The sequence below is a fragment of the Lasiosphaeria miniovina genome, assembly GCF_030549165.1.
Source record: "Lasiosphaeria miniovina strain SMH2392-1A chromosome Unknown B0T26scaffold_2, whole genome shotgun sequence".
In the NCBI taxonomy this organism is placed as follows: Eukaryota; Fungi; Ascomycota; class Sordariomycetes; order Sordariales; family Lasiosphaeriaceae; genus Lasiosphaeria; species Lasiosphaeria miniovina.
Window position 1 is genome coordinate 3,553,420 of NW_026848221.1, and position 15,587 is coordinate 3,569,006.

General features: G+C 50.5%; 4 protein-coding genes across 4 annotated transcripts; all 4 read left to right on the plus strand.

Annotated features, from left to right (window-relative positions):
• Positions 1-2,169: 2,169 nt before the first annotated feature.
• Positions 2,170-4,273, plus strand: B0T26DRAFT_672402 (peptidase S8 and S53; the record flags this gene model as incomplete). The annotated part of the gene is made up of 3 exons (XM_060439445.1): positions 2,170-2,463; positions 2,511-3,257; positions 3,326-4,273. The coding sequence occupies 3 exons, from the start codon at positions 2,170-2,172 to the stop codon at positions 4,271-4,273; spliced, it is 1,989 nt and encodes a 662-aa protein (XP_060300632.1).
• Positions 4,274-7,882: 3,609 nt separating this feature from the next.
• Positions 7,883-8,678, plus strand: B0T26DRAFT_144753 (uncharacterized protein). The gene has a single exon (XM_060433427.1). It carries the CDS (start codon positions 8,018-8,020, stop codon positions 8,600-8,602), a length of 585 nt encoding a protein of 194 aa, XP_060300633.1. The 5' UTR covers positions 7,883-8,017; the 3' UTR covers positions 8,603-8,678.
• Positions 8,679-10,930: 2,252 nt separating this feature from the next.
• Positions 10,931-11,699, plus strand: B0T26DRAFT_695703 (uncharacterized protein). Its single transcript, XM_060441313.1, has one exon. The coding sequence runs from the start codon at positions 11,048-11,050 to the stop codon at positions 11,333-11,335; it is 288 nt and encodes a 95-aa protein (XP_060300634.1). The 5' UTR covers positions 10,931-11,047; the 3' UTR covers positions 11,336-11,699.
• An 843-nt stretch (positions 11,700-12,542) lies between these two features.
• On the plus strand, positions 12,543-15,543 carry B0T26DRAFT_695704 (P-loop containing nucleoside triphosphate hydrolase protein). Its single transcript, XM_060441314.1, has 8 exons — positions 12,543-13,142; positions 13,198-13,530; positions 13,590-13,623; positions 13,678-13,819; positions 13,873-14,167; positions 14,239-15,297; positions 15,370-15,472; positions 15,522-15,543. The coding sequence occupies exons 1-7, from the start codon at positions 12,579-12,581 to the stop codon at positions 15,421-15,423; spliced, it is 2,481 nt and encodes an 826-aa protein (XP_060300635.1). The 5' UTR covers positions 12,543-12,578; the 3' UTR covers positions 15,424-15,472; positions 15,522-15,543.
• Positions 15,544-15,587: the final 44 nt, after the last annotated feature.

Here is a 15,587-nt window from a genome sequence, read left to right on the forward strand (position 1 = left end):
CCGGTATTTGAACCCAGTCGTCATTTTCAAAGGTGGAAGCCTTCAACAACAATGGTATCCACGCGATTTACAGCCATTTAAGGGCTGGAAGTGGAAACCCATTGAAAACGGCTGGTCTGACGATGATACTGCCGTCGCATGGCTCCGCAATATCTTTCTTCCAGAGACTCGGCCAGCTACCCCCTCGGAGAAGCGCCTCCTTATTTTAGATGGCCACGGTAGTCATACCACCGAAGAATTCATGTGGCTAGCCTTTTCTAATAACGTACAATTGTTATTTCTACCAGCCCACACCTCCCACGTTCTCCAGCCCCTGGATTTATCGGTTTTCGGCCCTCTAAAAGCCCGGTATAGAGCCAAGCATAACGAGGTTGTTTCCGGCTTCGACGAAGGCACTGTTGCTGAAAAGAGAGCCTTCCTAGAATGCTACCGGCAAGCCAGGGTCTATGGAATGACTGAATCTAATACCAAAGCCGGCTGGAAAGCTACAGGCCTCTGGCCGGTCAGCCTCAGGAAGCCCCTAAGCAACGGCCTTGTTATTAAGAATTCTAACGGCGACGTTGGTCAACTGACCTCTACGGTTTCTATAGACCTTCAAGAGGTCCATAACCCCATTCTAAATAAGAATTCGGAGGGCCGGCCTATATGGTTTACCCCTAAAAAGCCGAAGGATTTCCGTATTCAGGGGCAGGTTTTTCTAGCCGGCCAGAAACGGACTTCCAACGACCGACTTTTCATACGCAAGGCCGCAAAAGCCTTCGATTACGTGGTTTTCCAACTAGCCAATACGGCGCATCAATTGGAGGCTGCAGAAAAAAGCCTAGAACGCACAAGAGGCCGAAAGAGAAGGAAGGTCCAAGTCGACCCTAATACGCAGTTCGCTGGAATTGAGGAGGTTCGTGCCTCACAGAGAGAGGCTGGCAGAGAGGACCTTAGTTATTCTGAAAGAGAAGAATCAGGAGAATCCGATACTGAAGACTTCATCATTGTAGCTAATTAATTGACAAAGTTGTTGGCAATTGAAGTTTGTGGTGTTGTGCGGGGTCCGATTCAGGGGCTGTTCCATAGGCAGGGGTGTTCCAAAAGTCCCCCACCTGACTTAAGTCAATATCCGTTGTGCTTTGCTCAACCAACAGGTTTGTGTCTTCAAGACCGCGCTCGCACGTGGAACAAATGCCGACCCCGCGCAATCGGACCCAGACGCCAACATAGACGCCACCGGCGTTGGCATTTGCTTCCCCTCTTCCTCGGTATCAAACACTCTGCGATCCCATTCGCTCGCTTCGTCTCACCGAACCATCTTGGCCGTACTCGAATAAGCCCAACAACGGGCCTTATCCATGGTGAGCAGCTGACTTCCATATAATTACCTTGAAGTTGGTGGGGATATACTGCCATGTTATTTGCTCGGCACCTCCCAGCCTATCCCAGCCGCATCTAGAGCTTATTCTACTGGTCGGACCAATCTCTATTGATGACTCCTTCTCCTAATGTCAGTATTAGTTCAGCCCTCTTCCTCTGTGTCACATACGCCGCGGTTTCATTCGCCTACTCAGCCTCACCGAACCCACCCTGCCGTACTTGAGTCATCTCGACGACCGATGTCGTCTGTAGTAGGTAATTTATTTCCATATGGTTATTGAGGAAGCTGTGATTTCATTTGCTCGGCAACTCCTGGGCTGTTCTACCACATTCGGAGTTTGTTTCAACGGTCCAATCGTGGGAGGGGGTTTCTTTCCTTCCTCAGACACCTTTCGGTCAAGGTTCTGCTAGACATGACCTTGTGACGGAGGGTCATAGTAAAGGAGTGTGCAGAATGACTAGTGCTCCTATCAACACTTGCTTTTGACACTCAGTGTCGCCAAAGCAGCGTATGCTTTGCTTCCTGGGGTAGTATCGGTTACGTAGTCTTTGGGTAATTCGGCTTGATGACAGACCACTATACCAAAACGTAGATGCATCTATGCCTTAGAGACATGTTAGAAAACTGACAGATAGTGGTCTCTGCCTACACCCACACTTGAAGTATAAATTGGACGATAGATCACAGACGCCATATGGAACTAGCTTCCTCCAACTTCAAGTTCAGTGTCAGTGTCGGAGATATACTTATAACTACCATCATCTAGTGGGCAACTTGAAGTACAACTCCTCTCACTACCATCAACCATGGCCCCCATCAGCATAAACGGGAACACGCTAGACCCTGTCGTGCAAGGGCCAGTGCTCAGGGCCCTCGGCCTCGAAGCCCCCGACGCGTCCGGATCAGACTATGTCCTGATCCAGGTTTCTGACGCCCGTACTACCCCAGAGCAGAAGGGCAACTTGGCCAACCTTGGCCTTGTCCTCCACGGGTACATCTCGGAGAAGACGTACTTATACAGTTACGAGGGCACGGATCTTCAGAAAATCCGATCACTTCCCTTTGTGATCTGGGCCGACATCTACCTGAAGCAATTCAAGGTCAGCCCCGATTTGAAGGAGGCCGACACGGCCACTTCATCGCATAGTATCTACCTGGCTTATCAGGGCCCGCTTATTCACGGACTACGAATACGGTCGACATCATCTTCCACGAGGGTGTCGATACGTCTTCGGGACGACTCAAGCGGGACATTGCCGCAGCGGCCCACATCGATAGGGACGGCCTCGAGCTGGGAAGGAACAAGGTCCGGCTAACAGTCGAGGAGCGGTGGCTAGACTTACTAGCCTCGATCGATGCAGTCCGCGCCATCCAAAAGGTTCGCCCGCCGCAGCTGCATAACAACGTGGCCCGGTCCATCATGAACGCTTCTGTCACGGTGAGCGGGATTGCGTACCAGGGCGAAGGAGAGGTTGTGGCTGTTGCGGATACAGGCTTTGATAAAGGCGACGTCTCGGCGACCCACCCTGCCTTCACTGGCCGCGTGGTGAAGCTGTACGACCTCGGTCGGCCTGGCAAGTTTGACGATCCCGACGGCCATGGCACTCACGTCTGCGGGTCAGTTCTCGGCAGTGGCACCTCAGCATCGGCAGGCGGTACGATCCAGGGCACCGCGCCTAAAGCGAGGTTGGTGATGCAGTCGCTGATTGGCGATTTGGGGGGTCTCTCTGGCGTCCCAGTTGACCTCCACGATCTCTTTGCCCCGCCCTACAACAACGAAAAGGCGCGAGTGCACACCAACTCGTGGGGCTTGACAATGTTTGCAGGCATCCAAAACCCGTACGACAGCCAGTCTAATGACATCGATGACTTCGTCTGGAACAACCCGGACTTGGTCATCTGTTTCAGCGCCGGCAACGAGCAACCGACGGCAACGCCGATGGCATCGTCGATTTGGGCCAGGTTGGCTCGACTGCCGCGGCCAAGAATTGCATCACTGTTGGCGCCTGCGAGAGTGTTCGGCGCGAGGCCAAGCCCGTGTTGCCCACCTACGGAGACGTCCGTCCATCCAGTTTTCCCGTGCCACCGCTGAAGACCGACCTAATGGCCAACAACGCTGAGGGCATGGCCGCCTTTAGCAGCCGCGGGCCTACCCTGGAGCGGCGGTTCAAGCCCGATGTCGTGGCGCCCGGCACGTCGATCCTCTCGACGCATTCCAGAAATGCGCCGGCGAGCGACAACGCGTTCGGGACGTCGCCCGACCCGGACTGGTTCTTCGACAGCGGCACGAGCATGGCTACTCCGTTGGTTGCCGGATGCGCCGCCGTCTTGCGCGAGACGCTGGTGAAGAACGGCTTCCCTAAACCGCCTGCCTCCCTCGTCAAAGCCCTCCTCGTCAACGGAGCCGCCGGCCTTACCGGCCAGTACAGCCCGCCCGAGGTTGGCTCAACCCCAAACAAAATCGAAGGGTTTGGTCGCGTCAACCTCGCCGGGTCCGTTATCATCCCGTCGCCTGGGGTTGCCGACGGCGGCTTTGGCGAAGGCGGGCCGCTCAAGGAGGGCGACAAGGACGTCATTGACATTGAAATTCCTCCCAGACCGCCTCAAGACAAAAATACATTTGGTCCCAGCCCACCTTCGGCAGCGACCTTTAAAATGACCTTGGTCTGGTCCGACCCGCCCGAGCTCAATGGCATGCTGCAGAATGACCTCGACCTAATTGTCGTCGCCGCAGACGGCAGTGAGCGCCACGGCAACATGGGCACCGCCGCCGGCTTCGATACTGTTAATAATGTCGAGCAGGTCCTTTGGGCAAAGATTCCTACCGGGCACACCCAGCTCGTCATCCGCGCCACCCACATCACCAAGTTCCCGCAGCTATATGCGTATGCGTGGCGGATTACCTGGTAATTCACGGTGTTGAGTAGGTAGGGTAGTCGTTGTTTGGGCCCTAGCTGAGTTTTAACTTGGGGGGAGGGCAGACAGGATGCTATGGGGAGAAACGTGAGGGAAACACATGGAAAAAGAACACACGATGGAAGTAACATTGTAACTGGTCTAACCACACAGAATGTCAAGCCCCGAACAGAAACAACCTGTAATTAACATGTTATGTTATCCATGGTGGACTTTTGAGTTTAAGAAAGCATGATGTTACTCATCGATATTATCGTCGCTAGCGTTCACGGCCAACTCCGCTGATGACATACACTAGGTAGCTTTTTCCATGTGATAACAAGCACAATCTCGTGCAACGTTCCAGTCCAGATAGCAGGCCTCTTCAAAGAACGACTAAGTCAACCACAAAGAAAACAAGAGAAAGAATTGTCGGCTATGCCAAGTAAATACCTAGACATAAGCATTCTATTTCTTTCTAGTCTTCAAGATTGCTAGTCCTGTTAAGAAGAATGTACCTCTAAGAAAGAAGTTATAAAAATATAGTTTTCTGTAAAAATAATAATAAGGAGACCAGGTGTCGCCAGCCGTCAAGGGCTGTGGCACCTGTCACAGGTTATCCTGTGACAATGATGCCGTTTTTGGACTGGATGCTTGACACTTTTCATGGGATCAAAAAAAGGAGTTCGCTACTGGAGTACAAACGAGTCTTTCATGGTTTATTGAAAAGCAATTTGCGCTAATCTCCTACGAAACGAATAACACATAGCTCTCTACGCGCGCTCGCAAGGGATAATTACACGCACGGTGCAGCATACAGATCGGATCGATTACCAGTGCATGTTGGCCGCTCGTGGCGACTTGGTCCTGAGTTTAGCTAAGTCTGTCCATACCCTCTTGTTCAATATATGCTACTCTCTACATAAGCCCTGTCAAGGCGGGCAAGTCACAGAACCCCTCCCTAAAAGCCTTGAAATGATCGCACGCGTCTTCGCGACCTGTCTATCACCACACACGATGGCCTACCAGCACGTCGTTTCCTTAGCATGCATTCCAGTGGCAACATACGCTGGCCACGCCGGCGCTGGTGAATGCTTCAAATTCGCAACATACTAATTACGCCCAGGTTCTTCTCCGAGTTGAACTTGGATACTACCTGACCACCTCCACTCGTAAGTCCGACATGATGGATATCGAAGTCTTGGGGTCAAACCTCATGCTGCGCCTCTCGCCCGACATCCGCCGCCATATCTACCTCTATGCCGGCATGGCGTCGTGAGATCCGCGCCTCCCCTTTATTTTCAGCCTGAATAGCTCCAGTACGGCGTAAGACGCCCCCAACCTGTCTTCCTTCCACAGCTTACTCCTCACCTGTCGAGCCATATACGCCGAGGCGTTGGCGCTTCTGTATTTATCACGCGCATTCACAGGGCAACGGTGGAAACGGGCATTGGTGCAGGGAGGCTCAAATTGTCTGAATTGTCTAAGGAAGCAGGGCCCAAAATGAAGGATCTGTTGCTTCTATTTGTAGGTAAGAATCAGGCCTTGTATTGATGCTAGGTGGCCTTATTCGGTAATCCGAATCTAGGGATAAAATGAAGGTATCGCGAGTGATGAATAGAGGTTGGAATTCCTTGACCGGCCGGGGAGGCCTTGGATGGATGATTTGCAGGCATGCAGACCATGCAAGTGCGACAGTATTCAAGCAGCCGCTTCATCCTACACTATTGGTACAAGCGATCTCTCGGCTGTCTACGCAGTCTCAGGCCGTGTTAATAAGGTCGAACTGCCGACTCTAGATACAAAGATAAAATGATGGAAGCCAATGGATTATCACCCTTGGCAGTATTACGAAAAGGGTTATGCTGGAAAGGTCTTGTAGAACGGCTCGATAGAACCTCGCAAAGCGGGGCACTTGCCTCAATACGGAATAGAGCAGCTCGATGGGAATAGCGAGAATCCGGAATACTATAGCTCTTGGAAGATTGAGTAAGGGAGTGGGCTGGCAATAATGCGGGCCAAATTTGTGTGAAACGCTTCTTTTAGGGCGCTGGGAGGGAGTATACTAATTTTCACCTCAGAAGAGCAGATAGCGGACTGAAGACGGGGGGACGGGGGACCCTCTGTCAAGGCAAGCAAACGAGTTGAATGTAGTAATAATGATTTGGGTTTCTCGGGTATCGGGGCGGGAGAGAGCTATTATAGATTAGTGGCTAATTGCTGCCGCCATTATCACCTCGTGTTGACTTTCACACCGAGAACTCCCTGCCATTCGTTCACAAGCAAGCTCGACGAAATCGGCCCATGCAACATCGTGTGTAATGGTAGGCCGGCACTTGCAACCCGCGCATCGCAACAATAGGGCGTCGCATTGCAATAAAAAGTATACTAGTGTATTGAGCTAATTGAGGGCCTTTTTCAGGTATTTTTTTTTATAAAGTTGTAGATTAAACTAGACTTTTTCCTAAATCCGCTATAAATAGTCCTGACTACTAGCGGATCTCCGGTGGCCAACAAAATCGCGCCCGAAGGGTCCCAAAATAGCGTCGCCCCATGGTTGCACACAATATTGCACTAACCACCCAATAATATTGAACGCAACATTACGACCACCACCCGAGCACATTGATATCTTTTCCGCTTGCATGAGCTGAACAAAGCTGAACGCGACAACCGACCAAGGCCTGCAGTTACCTGCTGCGCCATCGGGTCATACATCTACCCGAACCAATGAGCACCACATATCCAACAAATAACTAAAAGGCCCACCTGTACGCTTACCTTCAAAACTCCCGTCTTATGATCTTGGGACGTATCAAGTCTATAGTCACAGCCTTGTCTATCGTCTCTAGATTAAATAACGCTGAGGCCTTCTCTTGAACCTGACAACATGCATCCACCGCTTCCTTCAACAACCAGCATCCCGAGCCTCAAATGCAATTACAGCCATGTCTGACGGCCTAGGAACGCGAACTTTCACTGTTTTCTCGATCAAAATTCGCGTGTCAACGATATATTGGATAACCTTCGGGGTTCTGTGTCTCATTCAATTCGCTCTTTTCGTCCTCACTCTCGTCTACTTCACCACGGAGCGGGTGCCATACAGCACAGACAGCCTCGACTTTGCGCTATACAAAGACACTCGGTTCAAACAATGTTCCACACAAACGCTCCGTGCCCAGCCAAACTGCTCGGCGGTTGAGTTCCAGGACTTGTTCAAGATTCAATTCGTTGACTCGAGGCAGCCCGCTCTGGCGCTAGTGGGAAGTTACTACAGCACCCTCCGCCAGCCCAACGATTGGTGCAGTCTCAGTACCTGCTTCCGAGATTTTAAGATCCTGTCTACAAAGCCCCGCGATAGTGCTTTCCCTTTGAACGGCCTTGATATATAGTTCAGTGTCCAATTCACAGCACTGACGGCTATGTGGGGCTTCCGCGAAGCGATCCTGGAGAGTGACCATGACACATACTCCTGCTTCGATTCCCACATCAGGATGCGCGATTGGGTTGGCTATGCGTGCGATCTAACCTCGATCTTGTGGTGGTGTGTCGAGTGGGCGTTGTTGGCAAAGCGTGGCTCTGAATTTTCAACCGGCATCTCGATTTTGGCCTGGTTCACATCTTTCCGCTTTATCTATATGATGTTCAATCACCCTCTGGGCTGTCGACTAGAGCATCACGGAGTAACAAGGCTCGCGCTCATAATCCTGTGCAGCCTTGTTAGTCTCATTATTTGGATGGGAACATGTTTCGTCCTTTATGCCAAGAGCGCCGACTTTCAAATGGCTGCCGAAACAAAACCCAGCCCATACATTAACGACTGGCTACCTAAAAGATATGAATGCGATATGGACCTGTTCATCCGAGCCCCGGGCAACACGACGCGCTCGGCGGAGGAGCTATGTCGCAGCCGCGGGGCGACTGTTGGGCGATCCTAGTGTGCCGCATCTTGCGACGGTAGGGGCGATGTTGGGCTTTGTCTTCGTTCTTTTCTCACTACTGAGCCTATTTTGCTTCGCCACCAGTCTATACACACTTATTAGAGCGGGGATCATCCCTATCCCCTCGTGGTTCCGGGAGAATATTTTCGGTCAAATCTCCAACCGCTCCACCGGTACCGTTTTTACTGCTCCGTTTTTCATATTTATCTGGTTATCTATCTTGGTGCCTGTTTTCGCCTTGACCGGTGCATCGGAACACAGGCCAGGAATGAACCGCGAAAGCGCCATCGCGTATGATTGGGATTGTCGGGTGGTTCACGTGGCTATCAGTCCATGGCGGCAGTATCGGGATGTTTCATTCGCACAAGGGGCGAGGATCGCGAAGGCATGGTTCAATGCTTGATGTCAGATCAAATCTGCAGGGTGGGCGGCGATATATTCGTTCGCTGACAAATCAAATATCGCATATTCGTCAATATTTGCTGACACATCAACGAATATTCGTCAAATCTGCTTAGTAATCATTTCAATATTCGCCAAGCCCACCGAATCCACTTAGTCATCAAGATCCATCTCCTCCAAGCCACTATTTACAAGCCCTGACTTCATCCAATGCTTCAAGCACTCAAGAAACTCAATAGTATCTTCACCTAGTTGCATTCTTTCCCAAGAGATTGTACGACGAGCCCCAGAAAACACTCGCTCTGGCTCAGCACTCATTGCCGGAATGGATAAAATGTTGATTGCCAGTTGAGATAGCCTTGGCCAGCGTTGTTGTTGTTGTGTATTCAGCCACCAGGATAATGCTGAAGTTTGGATCGAAATTGCAGCTTCTGAGATATAATCTTCGAATTCATCCTTTATTTGTTGTCGTGGAAGAACATCAAGGTTTTGAGCAAGGATGTCGAATTCATCAAGATCATCAACCTGCATTGATGGCGGTGTTGGAGAGGCGTTTGCTGAGTGATCTTTATGCCTTTCCCAGAGATCTCTGACAGAGTTGATTGCTGGCCGTATCCATTTCTTATCCCAGTTTTGTTTGAGATATAAGGTTCGCCGTGATGGATGGAAAATTACTGCTGCTGCGTAATATGGAGAGTCCTCTGTCTTTAAATAATATTTGTCGAAAATAGCCCAGCTATTTTCGATCCGAGAAGATAGAAGACTGTTTGACTGATGTGTTAAAAGGCTTTTCTTGAAATGCTGAATAAGGATGTCCATTGTGAATAGAACTCGGTCAATTGTCGCTTGATCTCCCTCTGTAGCCTTTGTTGCTCGATAAAACGGATGTAAGAAAGTCGATATCGCTCGAAGATATTCCCATTCTTCCGGAAAAAGAAAATCCTTCTGAAGATATTCATACCAGGACTTGGTATATGAATAAATTGAACCCTCATGCTCAATAGCAACTTGAACCATTAAATACCAACTGTTCCATCGTGTTGAATTATCTGAAGGGATCATTCGACCAGCAAGCTGAGTAAATTGGCGGATTCGAGCAGGAGATCCTCGGATATGGCGGACAATATTATGGAGTTTAATCAGAGGGTTTAGATCATCAGAGATCTGAGCCTCCTTATCTGCCCCTTTGTTGTGTTCATCGACTGCTTGAAATAGAAATGCCTGGATAGCAAGATTGATAATATGCCCATTACATCGGATTCGATTATCTGATGATAACCAAGGGACTGCCATTTCGCTGAAGGTTGCTTCGAGAATTTTGCAAAGACTGTCGTTGGTAGAAGCGTTATCGCTAATAATTGCCCCAGCTTTTGAACAGATATTGTAATCCTTAAGAATACAGATGAGGGCTTCGTATTGTGTTGCTGCATGATGTGACTGGATAGATGGAAGGCCGATAAGTGCTTTTTGAAGGGTTTCTGATTCGAAATCCACAAAATGAGCACAAACTGCAAGGAACAGTTTCTGGTTTGGAGAAGTCCAAACATCGAGGGAGAGGTGGATTGTTGAGCGGGATGATTGAAGTTTCTTCCGAATAAGATCCTTATTAAAAAGCCAGGATTTTCTGATATGCTCTCTGATAGTCGAATGTGATGAAAGGATCTCGTTTGATGCCGTTGGATTAAGAGCTTTGCAAAGGGTGTGAAAATAGGGGCTTTCGACGATCCGGAAAGAAAGATTCCCAACAACAATAAGCGAAATAATCGCCTGTGTGATAACCTCTTTATTTAACGCTCGTTTCAAGATTTGAGCATCAAACTCAGAGATCTGATTGATCACCATTGCTTTCTCATATAGAGATTGCAGTGTTGTATGGCTGGAATCGTCGGCTTTCCTCGATTGGCTGATAATTGCAATACCATGCTTGGATTGAATGTGTTGCCGGAAGTTCGATGTGTTTTGAGCACTCCATGATGGGCAATATTTGCAATAATACATGCGGTTTTTGCCTTTTCGTGCCGGTTCTTCGTCTTGGGGTGGTCGTGTGTGCTCTGTGATTGGGCTCAGAATTCGGCCCGTATCTCTGGATATTGAAGAATCCTCAGAGATGAAAGACATCTTTCCTGATGTGAATTGGAAGGATTTGGTAGAATTTGTGGTGGTTAGGTTAGGTTGGGCAGCCAAATATTTGTTGGCTGTGCTGGCAGATTAGGTAAGCAGACGAATATTCGTTGGCTGTTTTTGGGCACTTCTGGCAGGCTGACTAAGCGAACGAATATTCGTCAATATTTGCGATATTCCAAATACGGAATTATCCGCTGACAAATACGCGAATATTGTTATTCGTCGCCCACCCTGGATGAGAAGGTCATCTTCAAGTATCTGCAAGTCCTAATTTTACGTGTTCATCGCAACTCTGCACATATCACTCCAAGAACCACTCATCATGTCATTCACAAACGAAGCCCGCTCCGACGTACCCACATTTCCGGGCACTCACTCTGGTACCCCGGCCTGCCTCCTGGAAAAGGCGAGGAAAACCAAAGAAGGTATTTGTGATGGAAGGGTAAAGCCGAAACGAGAGAGACAACGCCTCCTAGTTGTGCCCCAGGGGATTAAGAGAGACGACTTCGTTACTGCACTCGAGGATCTCAAGGGGCAGCTCGGGGCTGACAATGTCGAGGTCAACGACAAGCTACTTAAGGATGCCGTTATGGGAGTTGCTGTTTCTTAATGATATATGCAGCGAGAACGCAGAATAACGGGGTTCGTATAGAAAGTTGAGAGACAGGCGAAAGCTGAGGCTGGAAGTAAGTCAGGTGATGGGGAAGTTGAAGAGAGTTCCCGAGGAACTACTTGGTGCGGGTTGGCCAGATTTCCGAAGAGTGGCAGGAGTCGGGGTGCCGATGCGGACTTGTGTGTGCTTAGATGTTTGAAAGTTTCTGACCGCCCAACGCCGCGGAAATGTTTTTCCTGCTATTTCCGCCCGAGACCCGAGGCAAAAAAGCAAATCCGGTCGTCACGCCGAGATACCCGCCTCGCTTACTCATGGGCATCGGCTAGCAAGGTAATCTGAAGCACGCGGAACTTATTAAAAAGGAAGGCTGGAAGAAGGACGCGGTAGTTCCTATGATGTCGGCGCTTATCAAACGTAGGTGTGAGACACGCACGGATTGAGTTGCGGTGAGATGAGAATGGAAGTCGCAGAATGAAGCCTTTGTTGCCTCTCAGTAGCAGGAACGCGCGCCGCTCTGCGGTTCGTAAAAAAACCGCGCAAATTTCCCGGCTGGTTGAGCCTAATAAAATCCAACTGATACCTTCAATAGTAACAAGAAAAACCGCATCTGCAGGCTACCGGGCGGAGTTGAGGCGATCGTTGTTGCCTCGAACGCAGGGGCTCGGGTGCCACGAAACCCAATTACGCCTTCTCCGAATTAGAACAGCAGGATCGTGCAGGGTTCGCAGAAAAAAGATGAGTGACAGCCACACCGTTCTGTATTGGTTATTTGACTTTCGACAATTTCGGTATGGCATAGCGGTGTGATGCAAACGAATCCTGATGTCGGTAAGTTTTTGGGTAACAGAGGTCAAACTAGCTGCGTTTCCATCTTAGCTAGTCTTGCGATGCCAACGACGATGTAGCTGTTTGTGGGAGATTGATGGTATCTCCTTGGAGAAACCACGACCCTCTCGGTCCTCGAGCCCATGGATTGAAGTCATGCTTCGAATCAAAAATTCTGTCATCATTGTGAAAACTGTGAACACAAAAGGAAGGGGCTTGGCGGCTGACTGGAAGGAACTCGGACGGCACTCGAGCGGCACTCGGAAGTCGGGGAAGGTGCCCGGCAGTTGATTCCGCCAATTGCCGCCAACAATTACAAGTATCAATGCAACCTTGCAACATGATTACGACCTTTTAGAGCCTTCCCTTTGAGGGGGTTTGTCGACGTTATTCACAAAGTTTTATACGCACTTTCATGATGTCACACAGTGTGGAAATTTATGCCATGGGGCCCCTGCCTGGGCACCTGACCGCGGGAGCTACCTCCGAAATTCGCGCCCTAAATTTCATTGGCCTTGGCTTGACGCGTTTGTTTCACCGCGTTCTTCATTGCCACGCCTCTGCAAATATCGCCTGCAATAGTGCAGCCTGGAAGCTACCGACTGCCCCGCAAATCCTGTACTTCGGTCTGCATTGTACCATGTCTGCGAAAGGGAATGAGCCCGACGAGCTTGGGGACAGCGCATTCGACGACTCTGACGGGTTCGGCGATGATGCGTTTGACGGCGTCGACGAGGCTGGTCTCAAGGAGCTCGAGCGGCTCGAGCACCCTTCGAAACGGATCAAGCTCTCCAGAGAAACCGAGCCGCCCGATTCGCAAGACAGAGCCCATCTTACACTTGCAGAGCGTCTTCTGTCTGAAAATTTTGGCCACAAGGCATTCAGACACGAGCAGGCAGGGGCCATCCAGAAAATCCTTGCAGGGCAGAACACGCTTGTGATCTTCCCGACCGGCGCTGGAAAGTCGTTGTGCTACCAAGTATGGTGCCTCCATTACTTGTTTGTATCAGAGCGACTGTTGCTAACATTGGCAGATCCCAGCCATTGCGTTCCCAGAGCTGGATGAAACCTCGGGACTGAGAGAACCGGAAAACGCGGGCGTCACCATCGTCGTGTCGCCCCTAATTGCATTAATGAAGGACCAAGTTGATGCCATCAGAAAGCGCGGGATAGCGGCCGACAGCATCGACTCGACCAAGTCATGGGACGATGTCAAATTGATCCATGACAGTCTGCGCAAGTCCCTCCTCAGGATATTGTATTGCGCACCCGAGAGGCTGAACAACGAGGGTTTCATCGAGAGTGTGAAGAACATTCCCGGCGGCATCCGCTTACTGGCAGTTGACGAGGCTCACTGCATTTCAGAGGTACGTTTCACTTCCAATGTCAGAATGCTCCCCCGAAATTACTAATGGTGAGCAAACAGTGGGGACACTCATTTAGGCCGGACTATCTCAAAGGTAAATTAAGAGCGTTGGCCTCTTCATTCGCGGTGTATTGCTGACCTTCGGTAGTGGCCCGTTTTGTTGAAGAAGTCAAGGCTGAGCGCGTCATCTGTCTGACGGCTACTGCCACGCCCAAAGTTGCACAGGACGTTTGCAAGGCGTTCAAGATCAGTCCATCGTGTGTCTTTCAGACATCCCCATACAGGCCGAAGTAAGATGCATGGCTGGCTGGCTGTTCTAGAATCACCTTCTAACACATCATAGTCTTGAGCTGAATGCCAAGACAGTTGCCAGTTCAGCAAGTGACGCAGAATCCATTCTGGACGTCATGTTTGGGAAAACGAAGACGGAATGCGATGCAAGGTTCGCAGAGTTGTTCAAGTTTCTGCGCGCCAATCCGGGTCCGACGCTAGTCTACGTTGCTTTACAGCAGCAGGCCGAGAACCATGCGGAAGCTCTCAAAAAGGCGGGCTTTAACGCTGCAGCTTTTCATGCGGGCATGAAGACAGAGGTGAAACAGAAAATCCAGGACGATTTTATGGACTCGAAGATTCAAATTGTACGTGAAGTCGTTAACCAGCCCCTAGTTTCTGGATATCCTGGCTGGCTATCAACTGACTTGATCCTCAGGTCTGCGCCACAATTGCTTTCGGCATGGGTATCGACAAGGCAGACATACGCAATGTCGTGCATTGGGATCTCTCAAACACGGTCGAGGAGTATAGCCAGCAGATTGGCCGCGCGGGAAGAGATGGCCTGAGGAGTCGCTGCATGTTCTATCTCTCTCCCAGCGCCTTTTACCTCCGCGAAGTCTTCGCGCGCAGAGACCTCCCCTCTCGCCAATCCCTCAGAGGGCTTCTTGTTGACATATTCAACATTGGTAGTGACTTCTCTGTGGGCCAAGCCTTCAAGGTGAGCCACTACAGACAGGGCAGGGAGTTCGACATTGGCGCCAGTCCGCTGGCTATTATCTATGCCACCCTGGAACTCCATTTTGATCTGTTCCGGGCTGTTACCCCGGAGTATTCTTCGTACAAGTTTGAGGCCATGAAGTCCTACTTCCCGGTGATCAAGAAAGACCCAAGCCCTGAAGCCAAGGCCATTTTCTCAGGCGCCAAGAGAAAGGTCAAATACCACGACATCGATGTCAACGCGGTAGCCAGGTCATCCGACCTTGGACGGATGGACATCGTCAAGAAGCTCAACTTCTTGAGTGACTCTGGGCACATCAAATTGCAGGTTGCTGGGATCGAGCAACGCTATTTGATCCAGAAAAAGCTCCCCCAAACTGACGCAGAAATTGACGCCGTGCTCGACAAGCTGTACACGGACATGGAAACACGGGAGAAAGACGCTCTCGAGCGGAGCCGAGAGGTCATGGCTCTGATCACGGGGCGCAAATGTTTTGCTCTGGCGCTGGCGCAGCACTTTGGCATGGGGCTGCCCAACGGCAAATCAAAGTGTGGTCACTGCACCTTCTGCCTCACTGGGGTCCCGGTCATGGCGCCCCCTCGGGCAATAACCCGTACGACGGCGGCGGCCATCCAAGGCGTGCTCAAAGCCACGGATGTGCGCGACGACCCGCGGTTCCTGACGCGCGTCGCGTTTGGCATCTCGAGCCCCCGAGTATCGCAGCTGGGGTTGATGCGATTGTCTGCCTTCCGGTCGCTTGCTCATCACGATTTCGAGGTACGTCGCCATGCTGCCCATGCCAACGGTCGTACGGTGGGAAGTGGCCTTACTAACGTGTTTTTGATCTAGGCTCTTCTAAGAGAGTTTACAAAGGCGTGCGATGCAGATAACCGCAAACTATGAGATTATCGCAACTTTGTGATCTCAGATGTCGGGAGTATTGGCGTATTGGGTGAGAACGGAGTACTATGATCTTTGTTACATTGCTCATACTTACTTAGACTTGGCTTGTTTGGCGACGACACCGGAACACACCACTGTGTTCTGAGCGGTCCGGTTGATGGAAG